At 48.5% G+C, this 25,532-nt stretch overlaps 1 protein-coding gene across 1 annotated transcript in view; it reads right to left on the bottom strand.

Annotated features, from left to right (window-relative positions):
• LOC142576163 (serine protease inhibitor dipetalogastin-like) overlaps positions 1–25,319 on the bottom strand; it is a 35,528-nt gene extending 10,209 nt beyond the window's left edge. Inside the window, exons 1-3 of the mRNA XM_075686136.1 lie at positions 25,000–25,319; positions 18,954–19,016; positions 3,377–3,545 (exon numbers count right to left, since the gene is read on the bottom strand). Coding sequence (XP_075542251.1) covers positions 3,377–3,545; positions 18,954–19,016; positions 25,000–25,078 — 311 coding nt within the window. The 5' untranslated portion in view covers positions 25,079–25,319. The remainder of the gene's footprint in view (positions 1–3,376; positions 3,546–18,953; positions 19,017–24,999) is intronic.
• Between the last annotated feature and the right edge of the window lie 213 nt (positions 25,320–25,532).

Genomic DNA, 25,532 nt, shown 5'->3' with positions numbered 1-25,532 from the left:
AAGAAAAAAATAGGCGCAAAGAAGTCCAGGTTGTGAAATTTAATCTTTCACTTGGCTTATCTGTGACCTTGGGACGTTGAGATCGGTATATCGCCAGCTTCGTCACTCAACCTAATTTGATTTTCAAATCAGCTAGCTCAAGTGGCCATACACAGATGATTTTTTTTTTCTGGCTTGTTTGCTCATACTTGAAGGAAAATCTACATAGCAAAGGTACGACTGGAACGACAAGACAAATAAGTGCTTCATTTTCGTTTTGTCGCCATGCTTTCAAGCAGCAGGCTTATTTTCTAACGCTACACCTGTTCAGGTTCAGGTTCAAGTTCAATATACATATAGTAATGCCAGTACGCGCATGTCGAGGGAGAGTTGCGGCAGTGATTGCTGGCGCTACGAAAAAGAAAGAAAAAAGAAAGAAAGGTTAGCCGGCATGACCACTGTACGCCAAGAAGCGATTCAGACATATTTCTCTTGCGACACTAATAATCATGATAACCTCATTAAATTCTAAAGCACGACAGAAATTTCCGCCGTTACGAGAAATTACTGTTTTGTATTATTGAACTGGGTCTAAATAATTTATGCGGGCACTGTACCAAAAAATTTTACTTTTCTTATGAACCAGAACTGCTTTCATTTGGGTGAGTCAGGAGCCTATAGGCTCCTGACTCACCCAAATGGCAAGAACATGTAATGAGATTCTGGTGATGAGGAAGGTGCTGAAAGGAAATGTCAGCGCACTGCACCCACGTCGAGTTTCCACATAAACTGCTGAACGTGAGAAATTGATGTAAACAAAACTAGCGCAAACTACAGGACGTGAAAGAGAGACAAACGCAACATTGTGTTTTCGTCTCCTTTTTGTCCCGTCTTTTGTGCTGTTTGTGTTCAAGAACATCATGTACCGAGTAGCACAACAGCAAACTTCAGTAGTAAGCTGCGTGATGGCAAAATGCATTGCACTCGTTGGATATCTAAATCTGGCCCGTTAATTTAAGCTCACGACGAATACCAGCGTGTTCTTCTTGGAAAAATTCTAGTGCGAACAGCAGTGGTATGCTAGGAAATGATTTCGATGCTGTTTGTTAGTTTTTGGCGGTTAGCTTCCGCATGGGAGGCAAGGTGATATAAGAAAGGACATCTTTGAGTATCTTGCGTATTCGAGCCTACCACTTCAACCATTACTCCACGGCAGCTTTACACAAGAAAGCAGATAACACTTGTGCGTCCCACGTGGGCTGCTTGTTAATGACACTGCGGACAGTATGTGTCATCCGTGCCGCGTTTGCTGCTCGGTGCGTGCTAGCTGCAGGTTTCGTCGTCGAGCTTCTTAGACGTGTCTAGGACTTCCCAGAAGTCCGTCAGGTGACACTTAGTATCTTCATTGCAGGAGGATACCCAGGCGTTTTTCTGAAGATCATATGAGTAGGCCTAAACGTTGCGAGCAGTCAAGCACTTATGGCAGCCGTTCGTTGAAATTGAGGCAATCAAAGAAACACTGGATCGCGACAATGTATATATATATATATATATATATATATATATATATATATATATATATATATATATATATATATATATATATATATATATATATATATATATATATATATATATATATATTCTGTTAGAAAGCAAGTATTGTGTGATGTGCTCAACCGGTGAAGCAGAGCGCTTGCATTGCAGAGATTCGGAAAACTAAGAGACCTTTGGGCGACTTGATGTTGCTCCATCTGAACAGCACAGCCCGTGTCTCTTCTCTATGTAATGATTGCGGGGGAACAGCTGACTTGAGGGCCTTGGCGTCTACAGTAACCTGCGCTACATTAAATATAAGAGCACTCCCAGACTTTTTAAATGTTGTGCAAGGTGGCTTTATGAGTCATATTTAAGCCTGTGTTGTCAATCCGGTTGAGCCGAACGATCAGACGTGTATAGTTCCGCATGGACGCAACAAAGCCGGGCGTTCGTATACCCTGCGGCGAAAATGCAGTGCACGCTTGCAGGACCGTCTTTGCTATAGGTGCCGCAGCATGTGTGCCGAAATATGTACCGAAGGTTGTATTATATGTGCATTTTTTAGAGATAAAGCGCAACGTGCTGGCAACGTCCCTTGATGCACACGATAACTTGCAGGGCCAACAGCGGCGTCGCGGAATTGCGTCCATCTGCTGGGCGGCTTACGGCTGAGAAAATGAGGCGCCTCCCAGTATTCAGTCAAGGATGCATGCTTTGACAACGATCTGATTATGAGGCATACCCGTAGTGGGAGGCTCATCGCCTGGGGTTCATTAACGTGCTCGTAAACCTAAGTACACGAGCGGTTTTCGCATTTCGCCCCCTCTGAAATGTGGCCGCCGTGTCGGGGATCGAACCCGCGACCTCAAGCTCGGCAGCGCAGCGCCATAGCCACTGAGGTACCGCAGCAGGTAGTGCCTGCTGAAGCAAACGAGCTCGAAGGACAGAGTTTGTACTAAAGCTGCCAACATACAGAGCATTTGGGTTAGGCGTCTTCTTTCTTTCTTTTTATTTTTAGTGAGGTACTGCACTATACATACAATGCTTCAGAAGGTACGAAAACACGTACACGTTCCTTTTTTGATATTGGTCATATTGGCGCGCTCGAAGAGGTTGTGGTTTTCTTTTAATGTACAAAAATTACAGGACATATTCAAGGTTTCTTGGTTGTCCTCTGGCTCAGGGTGTCTCTAATGGTGTAACAGAAGACTCAAGCCGGAGTGACAGGAGGTGCTAGGACAGGCCAACTCGGCGGCTGCTATTCTGGATATTGTGAAACTCCGCTTATCACTGTCGTATATTCCGCCTTGTCGGGGCTTGACGTCGGTAAGAGAGGCTGTAGCAGCGCGTTGAGCCAATGAAATCTGACAAGATGACAAAGTCGACGATATGGCGGAATGTTGAAGCTTCCACATTACCCCGGCTGAATACAAACGACATCATTCCTCTCCACAAGTTGAACTGGCGTCCCAGGTACGCGTAAGCCCCAGAAGGTTTCGCAAAAAGAAACTCTTCGTCTATGCAAGCTGCTGCTTATATCTTACTGTACATGTCTCTTAACTTCCCACAAACCAAGTCCCCTCCTTTCCCGTGCTACATGTTTAGGAAACTGGCCTGCTAAATGAATCAAAACATGAAGATCTGCGACTTGTCGCGGCACCTTTGAACATGAAAGTTCGCTGAACGCTAGAGCAAAGCAGAGCCATCAGATTCCAAGCAGTGGTCGCTCAGAATGACGGTCGGTTTTTTTCAAGTACAATATCGCAGTGGGAACGAGCAGTGAAGTGGCTGCCGCTCCCCCACTGTGTCACTAACCTTCCGTTGATGGCATCGCCGTAATCGGAGCCACGACACTTACCGACAATTGGCGTTCATCATGGAGCACTCGCTGTTGTACACTCGGCCGTTGGATCCGCACACGGGAACCGGAAAAGATTCATTGCAAGGCGCGCCGCACACAAAGACTCCGGGACTGTCTGCGACCCGCGGTGCATTCGTAGATGTCAGCGGGTGCTCTGTCGTTGTGCCTGGAGATGAAGCAAGCAGAAAGGAGAGCGTTCTTTGTCTCACTGGAAACTAGCAAGGGTGGAACAGCGCGGTGACGAAAGATACGTCCCACAGATATGCCGTCGACATTATTGTATAGTTGGAAGCAATAATCTCTGACAACTGGAAATGTTCCAGTATATAGCGTGCAACACACACGCGTCAAGCATACGCTGACAGAGATGGCCGAGACTAAGGTCGGCCTGCTCATTAAACGCCGAGCAACGATAAAGCTTTATTGCTCTCTCTCTCTCTCTCTCTGTCTATCTTGATCCCGCATAAAGACATTCCGCATGAACTTCCGTGCTACGTTGGTGCGTGCCGGGTCGACCAAGCCGCATAGGCACGGCTTACTGTCGCCCACGCACCTTTTCACGCACGGTCTACGAATGCGTGTATTTTTTTTCTTAACCTTCTTCTCCTTCTCGTTGTTTAAAGGGTAGCCGCACACTCATCGTACCCCAACAGCCTAGCGAGAGTTGTGCGCGCCTATAAATGTGCTCGTAGACCGACGGACCTCTCGAGAGCAGAGAGGGCAGGGGCTCTCATTTGAAAGTCAAGTCTGCGAGCGCGCGCGCGCGTACTCGCGGCTCTCAAAAAGCGTCCGCGTCGCCGAGTATGAGCCCTACTGCTGCCAGGCAGCGGGTGAAGCGTTTTTATCGTCGCTACGCCTCGGCTGCTTCGCCGCCGCATCTGCGGCCGCCGTGTGCGTACGTGGATGGCATGCGCGAGCGGCATGCATGGTTACTTCCTCGCACGCCCTATTCTCGGACGAATACGCGAGGCCCCTTAGGAGTCTCTCTAACAACAAAGCGGACCTTGGTACGGAGTCAAATTTTCTTACGGCTTTTAGTCCTTCGAGGGGCCCCCTGTCGCCGGGAAAGCCGGCACGTGCGCGAGGAGGCTGGCCGTTAATTACGTCATTCAGGAAAATGAATGATTGCGTTGCGTTCAAACAATGTCACCATCTTGGATACTGATGCGGGCCAGTTGGGGTGCCGTCTTCGAAAACTAGCGTGGCGCAAGCGACGCGGGAACAGGAGCAGAACAAACGAATAAACCCTCGTCTCCTTCGCTTTCTTGCGTCCGCGTATGTAGCTGGTGCTGCTCTAGTGCTAAATGCGCATTTTTTTTTTCGAGTAGTTCCGAGGCATCGCGTTCTCGAGACGTGCATGGCAGGTCAGAGAATGTAGAGTATCGCGATGGAACAGAACATGGGGGCTTCTTCTTGTTCCCATCTAGCGGCTGCTGTTCACTCACGTCTCCAAAATGCTCTAAACGGATCTTTAGGTAAACTAGACTTTTGGGAAAAAGAGTAACAAGGGGGTACACAGTAGCGTACTCAACTTGCATGAAAGGTTTGTTTAGGTTGGGTATAATGCAAGATTCAAGAACCCTCGCAGAACGTCTCTAGCTTTAAATAGCCATTCGCCAAGCACTAGAACGCAACTTAATTTGGCGCACCACGTCGGTGGACGACGTTTTTCTATTCGGAGCTAGCTCTGCAGAAGTTTGGATGACCTACGCAGAATCAGAAGTGAACAAGCGAGTCGTCGTGAATGTCACATAGCTCTAGCTGTTGCATCGAGAAGCACATAAGAGGGGGCCACGTCGTGCTGCTACACTGGACACCAAGCCATTACGGAACTTGAAATGAATCAGCGGTTACAGAAAAAGCAGAACTTGACATCCCGCTGCCAATTGAACAGCAAACGCGATCTAAAGATGGCGTTGCTACCCTCTAAAATTTGGTGCTCCTCCATACCACGCTTGACTGATCTGAATAATAGTTATAACATCACCTCCTCACGATGTATCTAATCTTGCGGGTTAGAAGTCCCCTTAGAACCAAGCGAAGTTACGAAACTTTACGCCGTATAATCGAGAGTTTGACAGAAGCCCGTCTGGAGAGGGAGAAACGTGGTGCAATAAAACGAACAATCGCCAAAATATATAAATAGTGAAATGACTAAAACTTGGCCTCCTGAGTCCCTTGCTCGTTATGGGCAGCAAAGAAAAAATTACCGACGATTACGTTACTTCCTAATGCGAAATTTGAGCGCAGCAAATAAGCTGTTTCACCTTTTCGATAGATTGAGGCAAAGAAATCGAGCAACACATGTATGCGCTATCACAGAATTTTTTTTTATTTTTCACACGTATTCCTTTAACAAAGACTCCACTAGGTAAGCTTCTGCTTCGGCGGCACGCACCTCTGGATTCTGACGGCGACGGCGCTGGGCCTCTGCTCTGGCAGCTCGTTTAGCAGCAGCAGCAGCAGCAGACGGAGGACTTCCATCGGTCGTCTCGCTCATGGCTCAGAAAGAACTGGCAGATAATTTCGCAGTGGCGAACGGCAGCGGCAATTTCGGCTCGGGCGGTGCACATATACAGATCCGCCGCCACCGATCTGGCTCTCTGATTGCCACCGCACAGGGCGAACGGCAGCGGCAATTTCGGCTCGGGCGGTGCACATATACAGATCCGCCGCCACCGATCTGGCTCTCTGATTGCCACCGCACAGGGGTTGCATTGGAGGAGGAGCGAAGAAAGGAATTAAGTTCGAGCCGGCGCTTTGACAACCGGAGACTCGCAGGAAGAGGGGGGAGGGAGGCGGCGTGTACACCCAGCGGCAAACGATGGGGGCAGAAGCGCGCGCAGCAAGCGGACAACACGATAAAGGGAGGAGGGAAGAGATAGCAGCGACTGACTGATGCCGCTGACGCCGATAGTGAGTCAACCCCAGCTGCGGAGTTGGTTTCAGGGACAACGCCGCCGATGCCGACACAAACAATATGATACCCTCGCTTCCGCAGCGCTAAGAACCAGGTCTAGCCGTGGGAAGGTGGTCACGTATTCGTCGACGTGCCGAGGCCTACGTGAAATAACCGGCGCGTCGGCAACTGAAGAGCACCCTATCCGCCACACAAGAACAGGGGGGGGGGACCCTTTCCTCCTCTTTCTGCATGGCGGCGACGGTGTTCTATGCAGTCACGTTATCTTGACTCTCTAGCGGCGTCAGCGGCATCCAGCGGTACCAGTCGGTCGCTGCTAGCGCTGGGGGGATGAAAGGGGGGCGGAGCTGGTTACGAGGCCGACGACAACGCCGACGACGACGCGAAACCCAGGAACGGACGCTAAAGAGCTGCGCTCTAAAAGGTCCTCCGTTAATGGCGTCCATTATCGTCACGGAGAAACTACTGCCGACACGGTTACTGCTAGGATAATTGCCTATTCAGACGATGCACTAAGCGAAAAAATTCACCAACAAATTCTTCTGGGAATTGCCTATGTGTGCGTAAGCGTTGTGCCACTTGCTCATCTCCAAGCAGGCCGGTGTCATTAATCAATGTTACGAAACTTGATCCGACCAGTATAAACGACAGCGCCGCGGCGACAGGAACTGCTGCGGACGGCGGCGTAAATTACTGACGCAAGCAAACTATACTGCAGGTGGCGGCGCCAGGTGCGCTGGCGACGTTCCGATCATTTTAAGCCGGTATCGCTCTTTGGCTCGTTACCCGTTCGCGTCAAACCATTAGGAACCGTTATCAACCGTACTCCAGAGGCGGCGGCGTATACGGGGCGGCCGCGTGGGCCCTATCTTGAACACGATCTGCGATCGGGACAGGGTGCGCCGAGTGCTGATAGCTTCGTGTGCGCTGTGCTCCGGCCGCTTTCGTCTTACGTTATGTACGGAGGGCTTTCCTCGTTGGGTAGGTATATGCTTACGCATTTAATAAACAACACACGTGGTAATCTGCCCGACATCTACGCGCTCGCACTGCTCAATCTCGCCTATACTTAACCGAGGGTCATTGCCTTTGCTGCCCATTGCGAACAGAACCCGTACGGGCCCGGAGACGTCAAGTTTTAGTCAGTCATTTCATTATTTTTTGAATTTGTGAGAGCGCTTGTTTTATTTCGCCAACTTAACACATTGAGTTTGCTCGACGGTATTTGTACAGAATACATCTTTGTGAACGCGAGGCCGTACGACCGAGTAGTTGGTGAGAAGGAGTACGCCTATCAATCTTGACAGCGATTAGCGAAGGAGACTGGTCAACGACAGACAGTTCTTAAGAACGGAAAACCTTGCGCATTCAACTTTTGGTCTTGAAGTACGGCGCGGAGTGTTATCAACGGGAAAATGGATGGACGCCCAACGCACCAGACAGGCTGCTGAGGCACACAGTCGCAGACCGGTACACACGGTACGCGCTTACCCCGATATGGGCGCAGCGAATCGGTTTAAGGGGTTAGGTAAGCGAAAATGGACAACAAGCTTGCGCCTTGGTGCGCTCGAGTTTCCTCCTCAGTATAGCGCAACTCCTTCTACCGAGAACAGCACGCCAAATAAGAACGAGAAAATAAAGAACAAGAATATGAGCTGTTTCCGCATACACGTCACGTACGCGTAGCAGCCGCTGCTCAGGCTATGTGCCGGAGAGCGAAAGTGGGCGCTCGGCGAATTGACGTCGCAGTCAAAATAGGCCTCATTTTTCAGTGCGTTTACTCCTTTCGTTTGTATTGCCTCAAGGCTGCCCGCGCCGTCGACGTCACTAGCCCGTTGGCAAACAACCCTCTGCCTGCGTTTCCGTGAGGAAAAAAAAAAAGCAAAAGGAAAGATGAACAAAAACAGGATGAGAACCGATGACTCGTTCCGACTCTCTCTCTTTCTCTATAACATAGAACCGCGGTGACTAAAGGAGGTGGTGAAACGACCACTGCTCGCGGTTCAGCCATAAACCATTCGGAGCACGAACCATAGCGAAGGGGGCCCCCCACGTAGTTACGTATACACAAGAGAATCGCGCTTGACACCTAACGTGTGCAACAGTTAATAGCGACCGCGCCCACAACGTTCAACAAAAGGATGCGTCGCGCAGAAAACAGCCAAGAATGCTAACTCGGCCTGGGAAGGAGTCCAGAGAGCTGGGGCGTGCCCTTGAAAAAAAAAAGAAAGACACTTTCGAAATGCATGACTTCATACCCTTACCGTCGCCGCGTATACAGAGGTCTGACCGGCGTCGTCGTGCTGTCTGCCGCGCGATAACTCCAGAGATATGCCCTCGCTTGAAGCGGCGTGGCGCGTTGGGCACAGCGCTCGCAGCAGACGTTCGTGGATGAAAGAAACAAATGATGCGGACGCCGCACACGGACTTGCAATGGCGAGCTTACAATTTCTTCGACGCGCATAACGATACGCGCGGGCGCCTCATAATGGACGCCGCTCTATTCATATACGCCCGCTGGCCGCCGTCTCGCCTGCGACGGCTGCTGCCGCAGATTGCGACCGGCAGGGTACACACACCGGGGTGTGTATAACATAACGTAGACGTGCCGCGTTTCCAGGCGCACACCCGTCGTCCGCGGTGCTGTAATCGCTGGAGCAAAGGAACCGAGATTGCCACTGGAAGGGTGTGCAGAGGGGGGGGGGGCACAGTTGAACGCACGCGGAGACGCCCCTGCGCCCTCGTTCTCCGCATGAAATTCCTGCAAGATTGCCAGGGGCACTGCAGGTGCAGTGCACATCGCAATCTGTTTGTGTTCTAACGTGGTCCCTCCCTCTTGGTGCAGCCCCTGCGAAGTGGACTGCAACGCACGGGATCACGACTGCTTTCTTTGGGCCTAGCCGAGACTCCAGGGAGGCCGAGAGATGCGTTGCTGGTGGTGTGAAGTGTTTCGAAGGAACATGGCTCACGCGAGCTGCGGCCGGTGTATAGCATGCAAATTGCGGGAGTCCCGACCGCTTAATTGTGGGAGCGAGCTGCAGGCACAAAGGGGATGCCGGCGGCTTTGAGCTGTGGCTTGCGGTGTCGTAGCAACGCGTGACTTCATCGGGGCTCGTATTCTACAACGTTCCGTTTCATTTTCCATTCATTTCCCAGACTGTACACGTCGGGGCGGTACTGTAATGCAATGGTGATGCTTTGCCCCCCAACGTTTGGTAAACGTTTCTGATGTTTGCAAGTTTCACCACTCGCCGAAACTAAAGTGGCCGTTGCCGGAGAGAATGCCGAATTGGTTATACTGTCGGCGTACCTTTCCCTCCAAGAGCTAAGCAGCGGGAGGAAAGCCGCTTTCCGTATATAGCAGTTTCGCATTACAGAAACCCGCAAATAAATGCCACTTCTTTCAAGTATTTGTGTGTCCGTTACAATCGTGTGGGCGCATAACGAAACCGGCCGTTTCAGAGGAGTTGTCTGAGTCCTTGACCGAGCGCTCGGACAACGCTCAGATTTGGCAAAAAGACCCGACCTGGCAGAGAAAAAGAAAAAAAAAAAAAGAAAAAGTAGCGCAAGCGTCGCGCTGGATCGTGGTTCAAGTTGTTACGCCGAACCGGACGAAGTGATGCTATATATATATAGGTTAATGCTACGCACTGCAGAATAAGCGGCCCCGTGCCTTGACTGCGGAACAGGGCGGAGAAATTCGTCACTGTGTTACAACTACTTCATAGGGCTTGACGCAATAGTTGTGCGGAAAGCCGCAAGGTGGAGGGAAGTAATTAATAAAGGGAAAATTAGACAATCACCCAATCGTAGCAATTGCTACAAAGGAAACCCACACGGGTTTCCGTATGGGTTTCCTTTGTAGCAACTGCTACGATTGGGTGGATGTCTCCATTTCCCTTTGTTAACTAGTTCATAGGGTTTCCTACAATAATTACTGGAGGAAACTCTGGCGCTGCGATCGTTGAGCCACCATGGGAATGATGGGAAGTACATGAGCTTGTCTGATCTTCGTGCTTGTGGATTCAGACGTTCTTGTGGCTTTGTTTATTACGCTTTATATGCCTTCACAGCCCTGAATTTTAGAGCAATCTTTACCTTTCTAAGTGCAGAAGATTCTGCGAACATGCGCGATCGCTACTAATTGCACTGGCCCAGCCTGTCGAGATGGCCGAATCGAAACGCCATGCGTCTCAATGCACTGACTTGCCCGTGAGAAATTCGTTGCCGCTTGTCGATGTTCCTTGGCGTATAAAAATTTTATTACGTGAGAAGCTGCAGATAATTGAGCACGTCTTTCTTGACTGCTGTGACGCGATTTTTTTCTCTGGGACGTACTCCAATGCACCTTAAAAGAAAGGCCTGCCATTAGATGCGCATGGAATAAGGTGTTTAACAGCAAAAAAATGATGATGGTGTACCTTTTCATGTATTAATGTTACTGGGCCTGCACGGTACACGGAGATCTCGTTTGGCTCTTCGCCGCGATGATGTTGATGCAAAACCTGTCCGCGAATATTTTCGCGAGGCTGCAATAATCTTTCTCGAAGTGCATAAAAACGCAGAGTTGTGTTCCGGAGCGGGTGCGGCGTGTAGAAACTGTACTGTACATGAAACCTTTTTAATACCCGCCGTGGTTGGCTCAGTGGCTATGGTGTTGGGCTACTGAACACGAGGTCGCGGGATCGAATCCCGACCACGGCGGCCGCATTTCAATGGGGCCGAAATGAGAAAACACCCGTTGCACGTTAAAGAACCCCAGGTGGTCGAAATTTCCGGAGTCCTCCACTACGGCGTGCCTCATAATCAGAAAGTGGTTTTGGCACGTAAAACCCCATAATTATTAAACCTTTTTAATGTCAACAACTTAAGCTTATGTTGAGCTGGCATCCGAAGTATGTCGTAATTCCTGTGACATGTCCGCTTGAGTGCATCGAGTTTTGCCGTCAGTAAAGACATAAAATGGTCCGTGGCGTAATGTTTTCGATTTCGGGCTTCTCTCCTAGAGTTCCTGTGCTCGAATGCCGTCGTCTGATAATTTTAATAATATCTATGTAATTATTTATTACGTAGTACTTTGTTGAAAATGACAAGTTTACAAATTCGCGAAGCCTTTTTTTTTTTTTTTTTGAAGCCTCAAGCACGAAGTTTGGGCAAATACATGTACGCATGCTACCCGTCATTCCCACGCTTGCTCAACCGCCCTTCTTGCAGCACCCAAAGACACTAGCGCCAGCGTTCTCGCTAGTAATTATTGTATGAAAATACATGAGCTATAGGTGATCCGAAACCAGGGAAGAACTTGGACTGAGAAACTCTCATTCGCGGAAGAAGTCAAATAGAAAACCCGTGAACCCAATTTTGAACCGATCTATTTCATTTCTTCTTATCGCCTCCGCCCCGAATGACCAATCCCGGCTTGCAAGGTGGCGAAGCGACTACGGAGCCAGTGACGAATTGCTAAAGGAATGGAATTGCTGCCATATAGCACAACTGGTAATGCTACGAACACATTATGCGGCTCGCACCGGCGGCACCTTTTCTTCTTTTTTTTCGTTCGCTTTCCTTTAAGTAATTATTTCTAAACTTCAATTAAAACTGAAATTAACTTGTATTACGCTTTCCTTGGCTTCCCTATGGGTTGGCTTCATATGAATTTAACTACCGAAAAATCGGGCCCCTGCGTCCCCCTTCTGATCGTTCATTAAATGAATAGAAAGTATATGAAAACGGAACATTTTAAAGATACGACACCTACTTTGGGGCGACAAGTGGAAGAGTTCAAGTTCAGTGGAATGTAGAGGAAAAAGGGAACAAGCCGACAAGAAATTGGGGACTGTTATTTTGTCACGATCCATTTCATTGTCCACTCGTCTTTTTATATTATACGTCGCGCGTGTTGCTGATACCGGCGATAACGAGGGGTCGGCGATACCCGGGCCAACGAGGAAGGGACTGAAACGGGTCCTTACACAATACTGCCTTTGGATATATCCACCTGAGACCCCTTGTATACATTATATTGCACATTGCTGGCAAACATTTCCGAAATTAACTCGAAAGCCATTATACGCAAGAAGTTAATTTCGAATATAAAGTCGGATGCATGCGGCACTGATATGAAAGTCGTCTAGGCGTGCATCTTACCATCAGATTTCGTGAATATCGTCTCTAATTTGATGTACACAGTCAGCGATCTACACGTGTGTCGTGGAGTGCGTTTTGTAATACCACGGGTTCACGTGAAAATTCAGGACGTAGAAACAACGTGCCAACGTATAACCACACCGATGTTGCACTTTGCCTCTGTGCTTAGGCTAACAAAAGCGGTTCTTACGACAACATACATACATACATACATACATACATACATACATACATACATACATACATACATACATACATACATACATACATACATACATACATACATACATACATACATACATACATACATACATACATACATACATACATACATACATACATACATACATACATACATACATACATACATACATACAAAACCCACGAGCAAACGGTTACTTCCTTCGTGTACACGGGGATGCTGCCTTCCGCATCTGACCGTGGCATTTAAGCGAAAAGTGGTTTTCACCTTGTTGACGTATATCGGTCGGTGATAGATTCGAAACAGAGTTCATGCCTCAGATTTGTTGGTCTGAGAAGGATATAACGAAATGGTAGAGCTTCGCGGTTCGCTGCTTGCTACAGTCGGTGTATGCACATACAGAGCGGCATGCTCAGCTTCGCGTGGGCCACGCCGGGCACCGGAAGAGCAAGGAGGTTACTCGCATGACCGCCGCACGCCCTGAGCGGCCACTCGTGAAAGTAAATGGGCGGAGAAGGAGGACGGTGCGCATAGCAGCTGCTTAAAAGGCCCAATTGCGCCGACAATTTGTTCGCCGGCGTCGTAGGGTATACGTAGCGTTGCGTCGAATCCGAGAAGTGCGTGCGAGTCTAGGTGGCTGCCGCGCTGAAAAATACACAGCCGGCAGTTGCGTGTCGGAGAGTGCAACGACAGCTTAATGTGTTGATTTACGCTTTCTTTCTCGAGTACGTGCAAATGAGTGTGCGTTTAGCGGCACTCCATGGCCTCAGGGAAAGTGAACGAAGGGAAGGCAAGAGTGTCATTTTTTGCGTGTTCAAAAAAAAAAAAAAAAAGAACCATCAGCAGCAGTGTTGGGGGTGGTACTTCTTACGCATAGGGTTCCGTACTTGGCTAATATAGTGGGAAATATCGATTTACAATCGTTTAACTATATACCGTGGGAACAGTGAGTGAATTAATTGATTTTTCTGGGCGATTTGACACGGCTCTTTGTGGAAGAGGCACATTGCGGCTTCGTTCCTTTACCCGTTTTCCCAGCACAGGTCAGCCAGCCGATAATTACACTGGATGACCTCCCTGTCTTTCCTCCCCTTTTTGTATCTCTCTGGTAACCGCACGACCTCGCAGCACGCAGGTGTTATTGCATTAATAGGGCTTAACGGTTCCAAAGCAACGTCTAAGCTTTATTCTAAAGGACGCGTGGGGTGAGTGGTAGAGGATAGGTGGTGGGGCGGGGGAGCAGTAAGTTTGACTTCGACATGCGCGCGAGCGTTGTCGCACAACTCCGCCTCCACGGCTGAGAAGCCGAATTCGTGAAAAACCTAATGTACAAGGTACACTGCGGAATTGGCGTTACAGCCGGTAACACACGGTATAAGTGCGCAGGCCCGCGAGCCTCGCATTGTGGAGGGGTTCTGTAAGTGCGTGAGACCGGCACCGGAAGAAGCAAAGGGTTCGCCCCCCCCCTTCCTCCCCCCGCCGCGTGAGAGCGACGGGAGGAGGATCTGGGACCGCCGTTTAATTGCGCCGACAATTTGGCGCGGCGCGGCTTTCCGGGAAGGGAGAGTCAGCTGGCCGCCCTGCGCTGAAGGCAAGGCCCGAGGGGAGGAGAGACAAAAGAACAGCACGCAGGCTGCCGACGCTTTCTTCAGCAATGAACCTGACCTTGCGGTCCGCCAGCGAGCCTCGCTACCTCTCTCTCTCTCTCTCTCTCTCTCTCTCTCTCTCTCTCTCTTTCTCTCTTATTCGACCAGACCACGCGCGGTATCGCAGTTCTCCGCGGTGGTCGCGCACTCCACGGTTGCAGCATATAACGAGGAACGCTCGCGAGCTAATAGCGGCCGGCCTGTTTTTTTTTTCTTTTCTTTCGGATTGTCTTAAAATGGCTAGCGGTCATTTATCAAAGGAGCTCGTGGCACGGGTAGACAAAGAAGGGGGAAACGTATAGAAGGGGGAGGGGGGGGGGCTCGCGAGGGTGAACTCGGTGTATTTCTATGTCTACATGCGCCAGGCACTTCGACTTGCGGAACTTGGCCGATACGAGAGAGCGTGGACTCCGCCGACAGGTGTATAATGCGCCGACCCCGAGTCTTTTCGCGTGTAAGCTGTTGTTGCTGCTCCTTCCTCTTTCCCCTCCCCCTCCCCCGTGCGTGCATACTTCTCTGTGTAGCAGAATTCTGTGCTGGGCCAGTTGGCTAACAGACATGACGGAAGCAGCGCGAAGCTTCGGCAGAAAAATAAATAAAAATAAAATAATAGAGGTGACAGGACAGAGCGCTACTTCAATTGACGCAGTCCTGCGTACATTATATCCACTCCGCCAAGAAGACATCGTGCTTGACCCTCCGCACATGCCTTAGTGGCGCTCACTATACTAGTCAGGACGGAGCATAGTAGAGAGCACAGTACTGCAATCAGCGCTCTGTCCTGTCGCCTCCGAGTAGGCGAGAGCATATGAGAGAGAGCTGTAATTTTTTTCTTGCGATTTTTCGCTCTACTTCCGTCATATTCCAATGTGTTCAGATTTTTCGCAGCTTTAGAGAGAGAGAGAGAGAGAGAGAGAGAGAGAGAGAGGTTAATTTATTGTGATAACTGAGAATGGTCGGCCTGAGGTAATAGCCTCTAGCATGCTACAGACGTGGACTATAGGAAATGCCTCAGTGATGACCAAAGCAACTTGCTGCGGGCTTTCTTGCGGGAGGGCAGATAACGATCACGTACAAGTAAATGCCCGTGATCGGGCACTCGCTCGTTCGGGAGGACGAGAAACAGCGCCGCATATGGTTGCTTGTTATCGTGCGTGCGACGGACAGGGAGAACCCGCTCTCCGCTTGATGTCAGGCGGCATTATCTCACATGCTATAGTGTCACGACTTTTCAACACGCTTCAGCTGGTAAAACAAAAGCCTTAGACGCACAGAGTGGATACAAAGCACACACACACACACACACACACACACACACACCACAAAAAGGAGTGAATAAGAAGGAGGAATAAGAATGCAAAACAACATCTTGATCACTGAGGAATGTGACAGCCTTTTTAACACCACAAATCCCAAGTATAATTTCGTTGCGCTGAATTTAGCACCTCGATATTTTTATTTCTGTGCGGATAACTTCCTTCAAAGCTCATAATTGACGTTTTTGATACGCTTGAGCGAGTTTTCTGTTGAGGATAGTTCAGCAAACTAGTTACTAAATAATTATTAGTTATATTAATTTTATGCAGTATTTAACTTTTTCTGTCGTGAATGTACACTCCGTGGCCACAAATGAAAGCGGAAAGGTGGTTTTATTTTTTTTTTCTTGATGTGGAATGGTGTTTGGGCGTTGCGGAGTTAAGTTGCAAATAGTCCTAGGTAAGCTCGATCGCATGATAACGATCGATAAACAATTGAATTTGAAAGGCAGCGACCTTGCACTCTTGCCGCTGATGGGGATTCTCTCTTCTATAAGGGTAAGGGTGCTAGTGCTCAGTAAACATCGACAATATTCCCCTCAGAGGTCGCCTTTCCACAATGTGGACAATTTCGGTGAACATTGAACAGAATAGTAGAGTGGTTATTCATTAAGACAAGCCAGAGGGCTTCCAGCGTTAAGGAGGCATGTACGGCAGGATTCTATAGAAATGTCTGTGTTGTGTGTTGTGATTTCTCACGTCGCTTCGAGACTTACAGTTCCGCGCAGATGGATAAAAAAAAGTAACACAACCGAGTCGTCACATCGATTTTATAAGTGCAGAGCTTGCTGCATACATGGAATCATGTCTAAACAGACAACAGTTGACGGAAACGCGCGCGAGTTTGCTAAGGGCTGCAGGCCGTTGGCGCCACAGCAGTGGTTCTTGACTCAGTGAAATCGAGAAAAAATGTTTGAATGTGTCAGGTCCTGTGAACTTTCCCATGCCCGCGAGTGAACGTACACTTTAAGAAAAGTTTACACCTTTTGAGTCGTATCTTGCTACACAACAATTTCCTTTCTTTAACGCTGCGAGCCCGGTACTTCCCAGTAACGAACGGCATGCGCGTTAACAGCGTGACATATAGCAATGCCCACAGGAAAGTAGCGGGCGCGGCGTTTTCAAGAAAGGAAACGCAAGCAAGGCAGATGACGATTATCGTTGTGTGGTAGACATACACCCCAAAGAGTGTAGACTTTTTTTTACACTGTAGTCATGTGCAATAACCGACTAAATAAAAATAAACAAAAGAAAGGAAAGAAAGAGCATCAATTAAGAATACAGCTGCGCACATGCGGAAGGACTCTATTCGGACACACACACACACGCGCGCACCCACACACACAAACGCGTACGCACGCACAAGGTAACGCACACACACGCGCACACACACGTCCACGCACACACGCGCGCACGCACACACGCGCGCGTGAGCACGCACACGCACAAGCTAACGCCCACAAACACACGCACATATAAAAGCACACGCAAACACACACACACACAAACACATGCGCTAACGCACACACCCACTCACACACGCACACGTACACACATGTCCACACTCACACACAAACACACGCACACGCACGCGCACAAACACACGCAAACACACGCACGCGCACCCCCAGAAACACACACACACGCACGTACAAGCATGGACGCACGCACGCAAAAGCTGACGCATGCAGACACGCACACACAGAAAAAGAAAAAAAATAGGAACACTGTTTTCCGTAAAGGTAAAATTATTGGCGCTCGTTTTCTTTCATTGCAGGCGGTCAAAGTTAATGGCTCGATTATCCTTATTTCCAAGGAGAGCGGCAAAAAGCACGACGTCTGCAAAGTGCCGTTAATAGAGGCTAATGGCTGTCCGTATAATAAGAACCGGCGAGTCCTTCGTAATACCTCGAGGAATCTTTATCTCACCAGGTGTTCCCCAGGTTTGCAAGCGAAAGGGTCAAAACTGCGTAATGTCTCGCTCGTTTCGATCGACGCAGCGGAAGCCGTGACCCCACTCCCTCCATAATCGAGCTCGCCGCAGAGCGCGAGGCAAGTCTGTTCAGTGCTCGGCCGGCTGCGGCGGCATTTCTCTGCTCTAAGTGCACAGTTGTTATTCCTCGCGACGGATTAAGCGAGAATCGTGTGAAACTGCTTGCAGGAACTTTGGAAACCCGGAAGTCACCGTAAAAGAAATTTGCATTTCTTCGTGTTTTCGGTGTGTTTTCGGTGGGAATCCCGAAAGTGAGGGGCGGATTCAGAATGCGCCCTTCGGTTCCTCGCTCAAAGAAGTTCAACTGTCACCTCATTATTTTTTTTCTCGAAAACTCACGCTTGTAGATGCAAAGATTATGCTCCTCCTTTCTTTAAAAATCGCGCGTACTTGACCAACGTATCACAATACCGCTTTGTATAGAGAAATAGAGAAAACTAAAAGTGCAACAACAACAACAAAAAGTTTTTTTTCATGGCACACCCTCCGAAGGAACCTTGGATGTAAAAAAAGAATGAGATTACTCATTGCAGCAAACAGATAAAGTTCTGTTGCTAAGCTAATGAAAAAAAAGAGAGTAAAAACTGAGATTAGTTCAACACGCAACCAAGAATCCTTGGATGACAAGGTGGGGAGGTGAAGGAATGGAAAAGCGGTTATCGAACCGTCACTAAACCGCTGCTCAGTCGCACGCCTGCACTGCATCCATCACAAAGTCTGCGCACACCCTTTCCTCTCTTACACTTTTTCTCTACTGTTTTGTACAGCCTCCCTACGACAAATTCTCGTAAGTCTCTGTATCACAATATGGACCACAATATGGAACACAATTTGCGGTAGGGTAGCACACGGCATTGCGGTAATTAAAATGTTGAAATGGGCAGACCAACGAAAAATATACACTTTTCGACGAGCTTGTTTATAGCTCTGTCTGTAGACTTTGTACAGTCTGAAAGACAAGCCTCCAAGAGGCCACAAAGCCTTCTACTGGAAGTCTCTAAACAGTGTACGTATTGCACAGTCCTTGCGAGCGATACTCTGTGAATTCGCACCCTAAGCTTTACGAGAGAACAACAGCCGTTGATTACGGTTACACGAAGGTTGGCGCCCTCCTCCCCCCCCCCCCTTTTTTTTTTTTGAACGGCTTCCTAACTAGGGGAAGCCCGGAAGGCCAATCTTTATTCGCGCTACGCGTCTAACGACGGAGCCTTCTTCGCAACAGCGCCGTTATGGGTGCGTGGGGCCAGTCCCTTTGACACGCACGCCAAGCGCAACCTTGCGATCTCGGCGTGAAAGCGGGCGCAGGCTGTGTGCACGAAGAATAGTGCATGCACGCGTTCGGAAACTCACCTAGGCTGCCCGGCTCCGGCTGGAGGTCCCTTTGCACCGGCGGCTCGATCGTTGTCGGCACGGCTGCGTGAATGAAGGGTTCGGGCCGTGACAACGAGAATAACGAAGGCGAGTTGCACAGAACGCGCAGCAGAGTTCATGAAGGACAACGATAATGAGAGGTGATGTCGTATTTATGGTCACCTGCTTAAAGGAACACTGGAGAGAAATAGGTTAAGCTGATTGCATCTGCTAAAGCGGAAAGCACTAAAAGACACTCTTATCGCGAAAGGAGGCTTGATATGTCAGAGAAAACACGAAAAAAAAGAAAGACAGGTGGCCCCCGACACCGTTTTGAAGTTCCCGCACCAGCTCTAAATGACATCAGAAGTTTTGGTGACTTCTAGTAAGGTCCATGTTAGCTGGTTAGCGGTAAACACAGAATATGTGTTGCATTCTAAAGGAGCGAAACACAGAACTAGTTTCGGGAACTTTTACTCGACCATAATGGCCCAAATACGAAACAACACTGTGGAATCCACGATGTCCCACTGACGCACCGGCACTGGGGTTTCGGCGCGAAAAATAATAACTTACGTTTCACCTCCACATTCTGTTTTTTTTTTTATTACCGAGATACCTCTTACCGAGAAACTAAGTAAAATAAGGTTTTGAAAGAATACTTTATCGGTCTAGGTTGATTTAATGTTTCTTTTAGTGTCCCTTTGGTGTCTCAGCACTCCGAAAACAGAATCGTTGCGGAATTTTCTGCGATTCGAAAGCATCCCCACAAACTATGCAGTTTGCCCTACGTCATGGTTTACACGAGCAGCTAGTGTTCGAAATAAGGCACGCTCACCACCACGCGCTCGAGGAAGGACGCGACATTGCATTTCAATGGTTGCCGAGCGACTGCGGACATGTCGGCAACGACAGTGCACATCAAGCTGCTCGCTCGGCTCATCAAAAACATCAGCGGGTGCCCATAACCCTCTGAAGAACAGATGTTGCGCGACAAATTAACTCACTTGCTCGCCACATCACACTTCTACGATGAAATTCACCGGGTTCCACCAACTCACGCTTGCACTCTCTCCACCCTAATTTGCGACTTCGCCTGCCACCTGGACTGTCCCGCCGCGAAACAACTTTGCTGTGTAAATTCCTATTCATTCCTGATAAGAATGACCAACAGCGCGGCGCGCAATTTGTGCGGGTGCGATGAGACTCCAGGGAAACCTTCTGTGTCATTGCCCATCCTTTGACGCTCAACGACGTACTATAGAGGCTAAACTGAGCCTGTTAGATAATATAGTGCTCTCGGAGAAAAAGGTCCTGGGACCACGGCCTGTGCATTCTTGCGTGCGAAAGGCCGCAAAAGCCATTCTGCATTTCTGACTGACTCTTTATCATTTTTTTCTCTCTCCTTTTTATCTATTCTTCCACTTTCTCCCTCCCCAAGTGTAGGGCAGCCAACCGGGAACGTCCTTGCTTACCCTCCCTACCTTTTCCTTTTCGTTTCTCTCTCTCTCTCTCTCTCTGCGCATACAGAAAGTGCCACTATAAAGCTCTCTACGTAAGTGTCTTGTAAACCTAGCGCCTTGTCCTGTCGTCTTTCTTGCGTCCGTTGTTTTGCGCTAAACAAAGTAACTAAGTGTCAGCCCGGGCTCAGTGCATAAACGTTTCAACAGTGAAAGAGCTCGGTGTAGTAGAGAGCCAAGCTTGAAACACCTTTGCAATTGCGGAATGAGTATAATGCCTTTAGTGTACTTATGGGGCATTTTTCTGTGAGCTGTCTTTAGTGCGAAGTGACTTTGAGTTTAAGTGGGCTCTATGTGAGTTTTCCATTACAAGGTGTAAACTACCTTTTCTACGGTGCCATCTTGTCCTTTCATTTTTACAATGTTTTTCTATGTGAATATCAGTGGCTGCGCCACATAAATGTGCCAACATGACCTATATATCAAATATTTAAAAAAAGAAACGCCACGGATCCCGAAACAAACATGATGCGCCAGCGGTCGTAATAACCAAATAAGCATTACGTTTGGATTTTTCTTAAGAGCAAATTCCAACCAATCCCGACGCCAGACGTATTATTAGCGGAGGTGGTGTGTCAATGGCAAAGAGGATATATGAACGGAAAGCTTTGTGAATTCGGTCCCTGATCATTGAAAGGCAAATAAAATTGAATTTAATTCAAACAAGCTGCTGTATCTAGAAGCGACTACTAAACGTGTCCCAAACTCATCTCCTCCCCCCTCCACGTCCAATCTCCAAAATCGCCTTCCTCTTGACTGCTGTGCTCCAGAAAGCTGCGCCAAATCAAAAGCGGATAATTCAAACAAGTTAATTTGATTTGTTTGACCCCCAAGCTTGGAATCAACAACAAACAAGTTCTTGTCGTCCCATGCTGTTTATTTCCGGCAAAGTGCTAAGCGTCCTGTTACAATGGCTCTGTAAACAGTAGTTTAAAATAGAGGAATTAGAAAACAGACATGATGTTAAGTCAAGTGCATAAGCCAATGTGAATTAAGGAGCAACCGGAAAATGTTAAATATGCTACAGACGCAGGCTTTAAACTTACGGCGTATTGGGAATAAAAAACAATTATGGAGTTTTACGTGCCAAAACCACTATCTGATTATGAAGCACGCCGTAATGGGTGACTCCGGAAATTTCGACTACCTGGGGTTCCTTAACGTGCACCTAAATTTAAGTACACGGGTATTTTCGCATTTCGCCCCCATCGAAATACGGCTGCCGTGGCCGGGATTCGAGCCCGCGACCTCTGGCTCAGCAGCCTAATACCATAGCCACTGAGCAACCACGGCGGATGGCAATGAAACGGAAATAGTCACAAAAATAATGAAGTGTACGAACAGGCTGACATCATTTCAAAGACGGCACAATAAGGCGATCGAGCGCGAAAAAAAAAGAGAAAAAAGAAAGCACTAACCCGCTCAGCGACAGTGACCGCGAAAAAAAAGTAGAAAGAGGGACAGTGAGAGAGAGAGAACTGTGCGAACGATGAGGTCTATTTGTCCCAGTGTTTTGAGCTTATTGGCACGATACGTTCCTGAGGTCATTCACGGCGCATGTGGTGTTTGAATAAGTGGACGGTTAGCTTCCGAAGCCCGCCAGATTTTATCTCTGAACGATTCCTCAATGTTTCTTTTGAGTCTCCCATACGTCGCAACAACAAAGAAACTTCCGCTGGATTGTTGAACCCAGATTGCAGACCCGATGTATGTACTCTGGCGTGTGAAAGGCAGTTGGAATTATTTTCTTTTTTTTTTCGACGTATATTAAGTAAGGAGGAGGAGGAATAAACTTTATTAGTTGAAATGAGCCGACGGTAAAATCGTCCGAGGTGGGCGGCGTCCCTAGTCCAGGATGCCGTGGGCTTGAGCTGATAGCTTGGCCCTGCTCACCAGGCGATGCTGGTCTTCAGGGCTCGAGCTTATCAGTTGGGCCTCCCACTGCTCGACGGTTGGTCCGGTGATGGGCGGTGTCGATGGATTTTGTTGACATTCCCATACCATGTGGTAGAGGGTATTAAGCGTAGAGCAGAAGGCGCATTTGTGAGTATAGGTCGTAGGGTACATTGCGTGTAGCAGGGTGCCGTGCGGGAATGTGCCGGTCTGTAGTTTTCGGAAGATCACCGCCTCTTCTCTTGTCAGCTGGGGATGCGGGGGTGGATAGATCCTTCTACCCAGTCTGTAGTGGCTCAGGATATCGGCGTATCTTTTCGGGACGCTATCTTGTTGGTCTACCGGTTAAGTAAGTAAAACGGGGAATAACGATTGCGGTTGATTGTAAAAGCGTACTGTACAGGAAGTAAATTAAACAGGTTTCGATCCAGCCTACAAGATTGAATCCCAGTTGCAGGTTGAATCCTTGAATCAGCAGGCCGAATCAAGCTTCAAACGAGATTGAATCTTGGACGTGACTCAATACAGTTTGGATCAACCTTACAGACTCAAGCGCAGCGGCTGACTTTCGTTGGTTTCCCGTGTGATCTGCGCTGCTTTGCTGAAGGACTTCCCAGGGTCTGTGCGACAGTGCGACAAAATAAAAGTCTCCTAGGCGGAGTTTCTCGTGGTGCCCCGACTGCGTCTCCCACAGACGTAAAACGGGTACCTGTCCTACGAGTCTTTGGACTGTGTTCCGCGCCGAACCGTCTAAATCCCGTTGTACAAAACGCGTTCATTCCAAAGTTAATTGTCGGCTCACTCTGCAAAAAGGAAGACGGAATGCGTGAAAATTATTCGCCTGTCAGAACGCACTCGCATGTCAGGTAAACTTCTACGTTAATTTTCGGCCTCGAAAACCAGTTGCAAAGTGCTCGTGGAGTTGACACTACGGGAGTCGCCGTCGCCAATGTTTGAGGGCGTGTCATAAATGCTCATCTCGAAGTGACGGAAGGCCGCAGAAATCAGTTTGGAAAGCATAATTGGGAAGTAGAGTGAAGTTGTAAAATTATTGAAAGACTAAGCTATTGAAAGACTAAGACTAAGGTTGTCGCTGTGCGGCTTCGTTGATCGGAGGCTCGAATCTCTCTGATATATAGGGTGAAAGCGCGTCCACTGTTTTGACCCCTGGGCGAGCTACGAGTTTTCCCTAGTGCCCTCATGTCTGGGATGTGTCCCAGACACATAGTGTCCTATAGTGTCCCATTGTGTCCTCGTGTCAGCCTTTGTGTGATAGCGCGCAGTTCATTGTTTGAAGGCCGCTTTGCGCTGCATACCAGCGGAACAGAATAAATTTCCACAGTCTTTCCAAAATTCTTCGCTATGAGAGTGCTCAACTTTCACAAAGAAAGTGCTACATCATGGATTAACAAGGCAAAAGCAGTCATAGATAGGTGTTTAAGGTCGAGTGTCCTGACTCTCTATGTCGTGATTTACTATCACCAATACCCCGTTACCTTATTTCGATCACCATTCATATTGCCGAACAGTGTTGGGCTTTCTAATCTCTGATTATCATCTAATTAAACTCATCGTGACTCCAGTTTGTCCATATCTTTCCTGTTTTCTGTTATATATTCCAAACAACTGCGAATAAGCCATCGATGCGCTTGAGGCTTCCTGTACCTTTGATCGCACAGTTCCACACCATCCCGACCAGAGTGCGACAATGCGAACTTCTCATTCTTATTCAAGCCCGCAACACTTACCAGACATCGATTTTCCTTACCTTCTTATCGCAACAAAGTAGTCCAAGCTTACTATGAAAACGCCATCAACGACATTACCTGAAAACAAATTGACCCGCTTATTTGTTTTGAGCGAATAAATCTAAAAAAAAGGATGTGTTGTCCTTGTTGTAAGTAGTCTGTGCCAACTAAATTTTATTCAAAATTTGTGGCTAGAACACTAAACTTTGTCCCTACTTTCACAGCGACCATTAATATGGTTTAGGATGCTTCAGTACCTGTATTGAAGTTTGAGCGTTAGTCTCGACAAGGAAGCACGCATAAACTAAACAAACAGACTTTCGACTATGTTGTTTGACGAAGGGAGAGCTCCTTGAACCTTGGCTCGCTGCAGCTACACTGTACCGTTGTTCGTTCGTTACCACAACTTCCGAAAACAACCCAACTTGAGTATTCCCACTGCTTCACGTACTCGCGCGCTCCTGAGTTTACGGAATATCACGAAGTACGATAGAAAATTTTAGGATTTGCGAACGTCTGCATGGGCTTGCATGCTACGGCACTGTATAAAATGGCCTGCATAATGCTTTTTTCCATACGCATATTTATAGACGGCAGACGAACGGACTGTGTCCAGTGAACAGAGGCGATTGCGTAACTAACAATACGTCCCGAGGACCTTCCCGTTAGTTTCTGGCTTTGAAAATCAAAGCTACAGTAGAGTAAACGACCAGAATTGCTGCAAGTAAGCTCTCACATGCATGTAATATATTACTTTATTTCTTTTTTTCCTCCGTCTTCGCGCACCGCGTATCTCACTCGATCAACGGTGAAACAGCGCATTTTCTGCAGGAACCTACACTTTTTCAGTTGCACACGCTTTTACAAAACGCATACAGGGCTTACCTTGTGCCGCATGATGTCTTTGGAGCAGGATCGCAACGCAGGAGCAGACGAGGATGTTGAGACCGAATCCGGTAGACATGCTGGTTGCTTCCGATACAGACGCGGCGCACTCACTCTCGGCTGCAGGCCGGCAAACGGCTCTGCTATAGTCTAGCGGCAGCCGGGTTGCTCGCGCGGGATAAAACGAAAAAGAAAGTATGGCGAGGGAGAGCGTTGCAGAGACTGAGAGAGGGAGCGAGGACCCGCTGAGAACTTTCTTTTACCTGTTGTCTTTGGCAGAGCCAATGCGGGAAAGAAGCCTCGACGACGGGTAAGAGGGGGGCAAGAGGGACCGCGCGCGCCGACGCAACCGCTTCTCTCAAGATCCTGCACGGCCTTGGAGAAAGGGCGCACACCTGGATGCGCCGAGGTGCCACCGCCACCCGCCGTCGTCGTCGTAGGTTTCGCCCCCCTCCTTAGGAGGGGAACAAGGGAGTTGAACCCCTCTGTAGGGTCATGCCCCCCCGCGGGTGATCATCACCCCCCGCCGCCAC

This window comes from Dermacentor variabilis, chromosome 3 (genome assembly GCF_050947875.1).
Source record: "Dermacentor variabilis isolate Ectoservices chromosome 3, ASM5094787v1, whole genome shotgun sequence".
Classification (NCBI taxonomy): Eukaryota; Metazoa; Arthropoda; class Arachnida; order Ixodida; family Ixodidae; genus Dermacentor; species Dermacentor variabilis.
The sequence above is the reverse complement of the archived record's forward strand: the minus strand, read 5'-3'. Positions and strand labels throughout refer to the sequence as shown.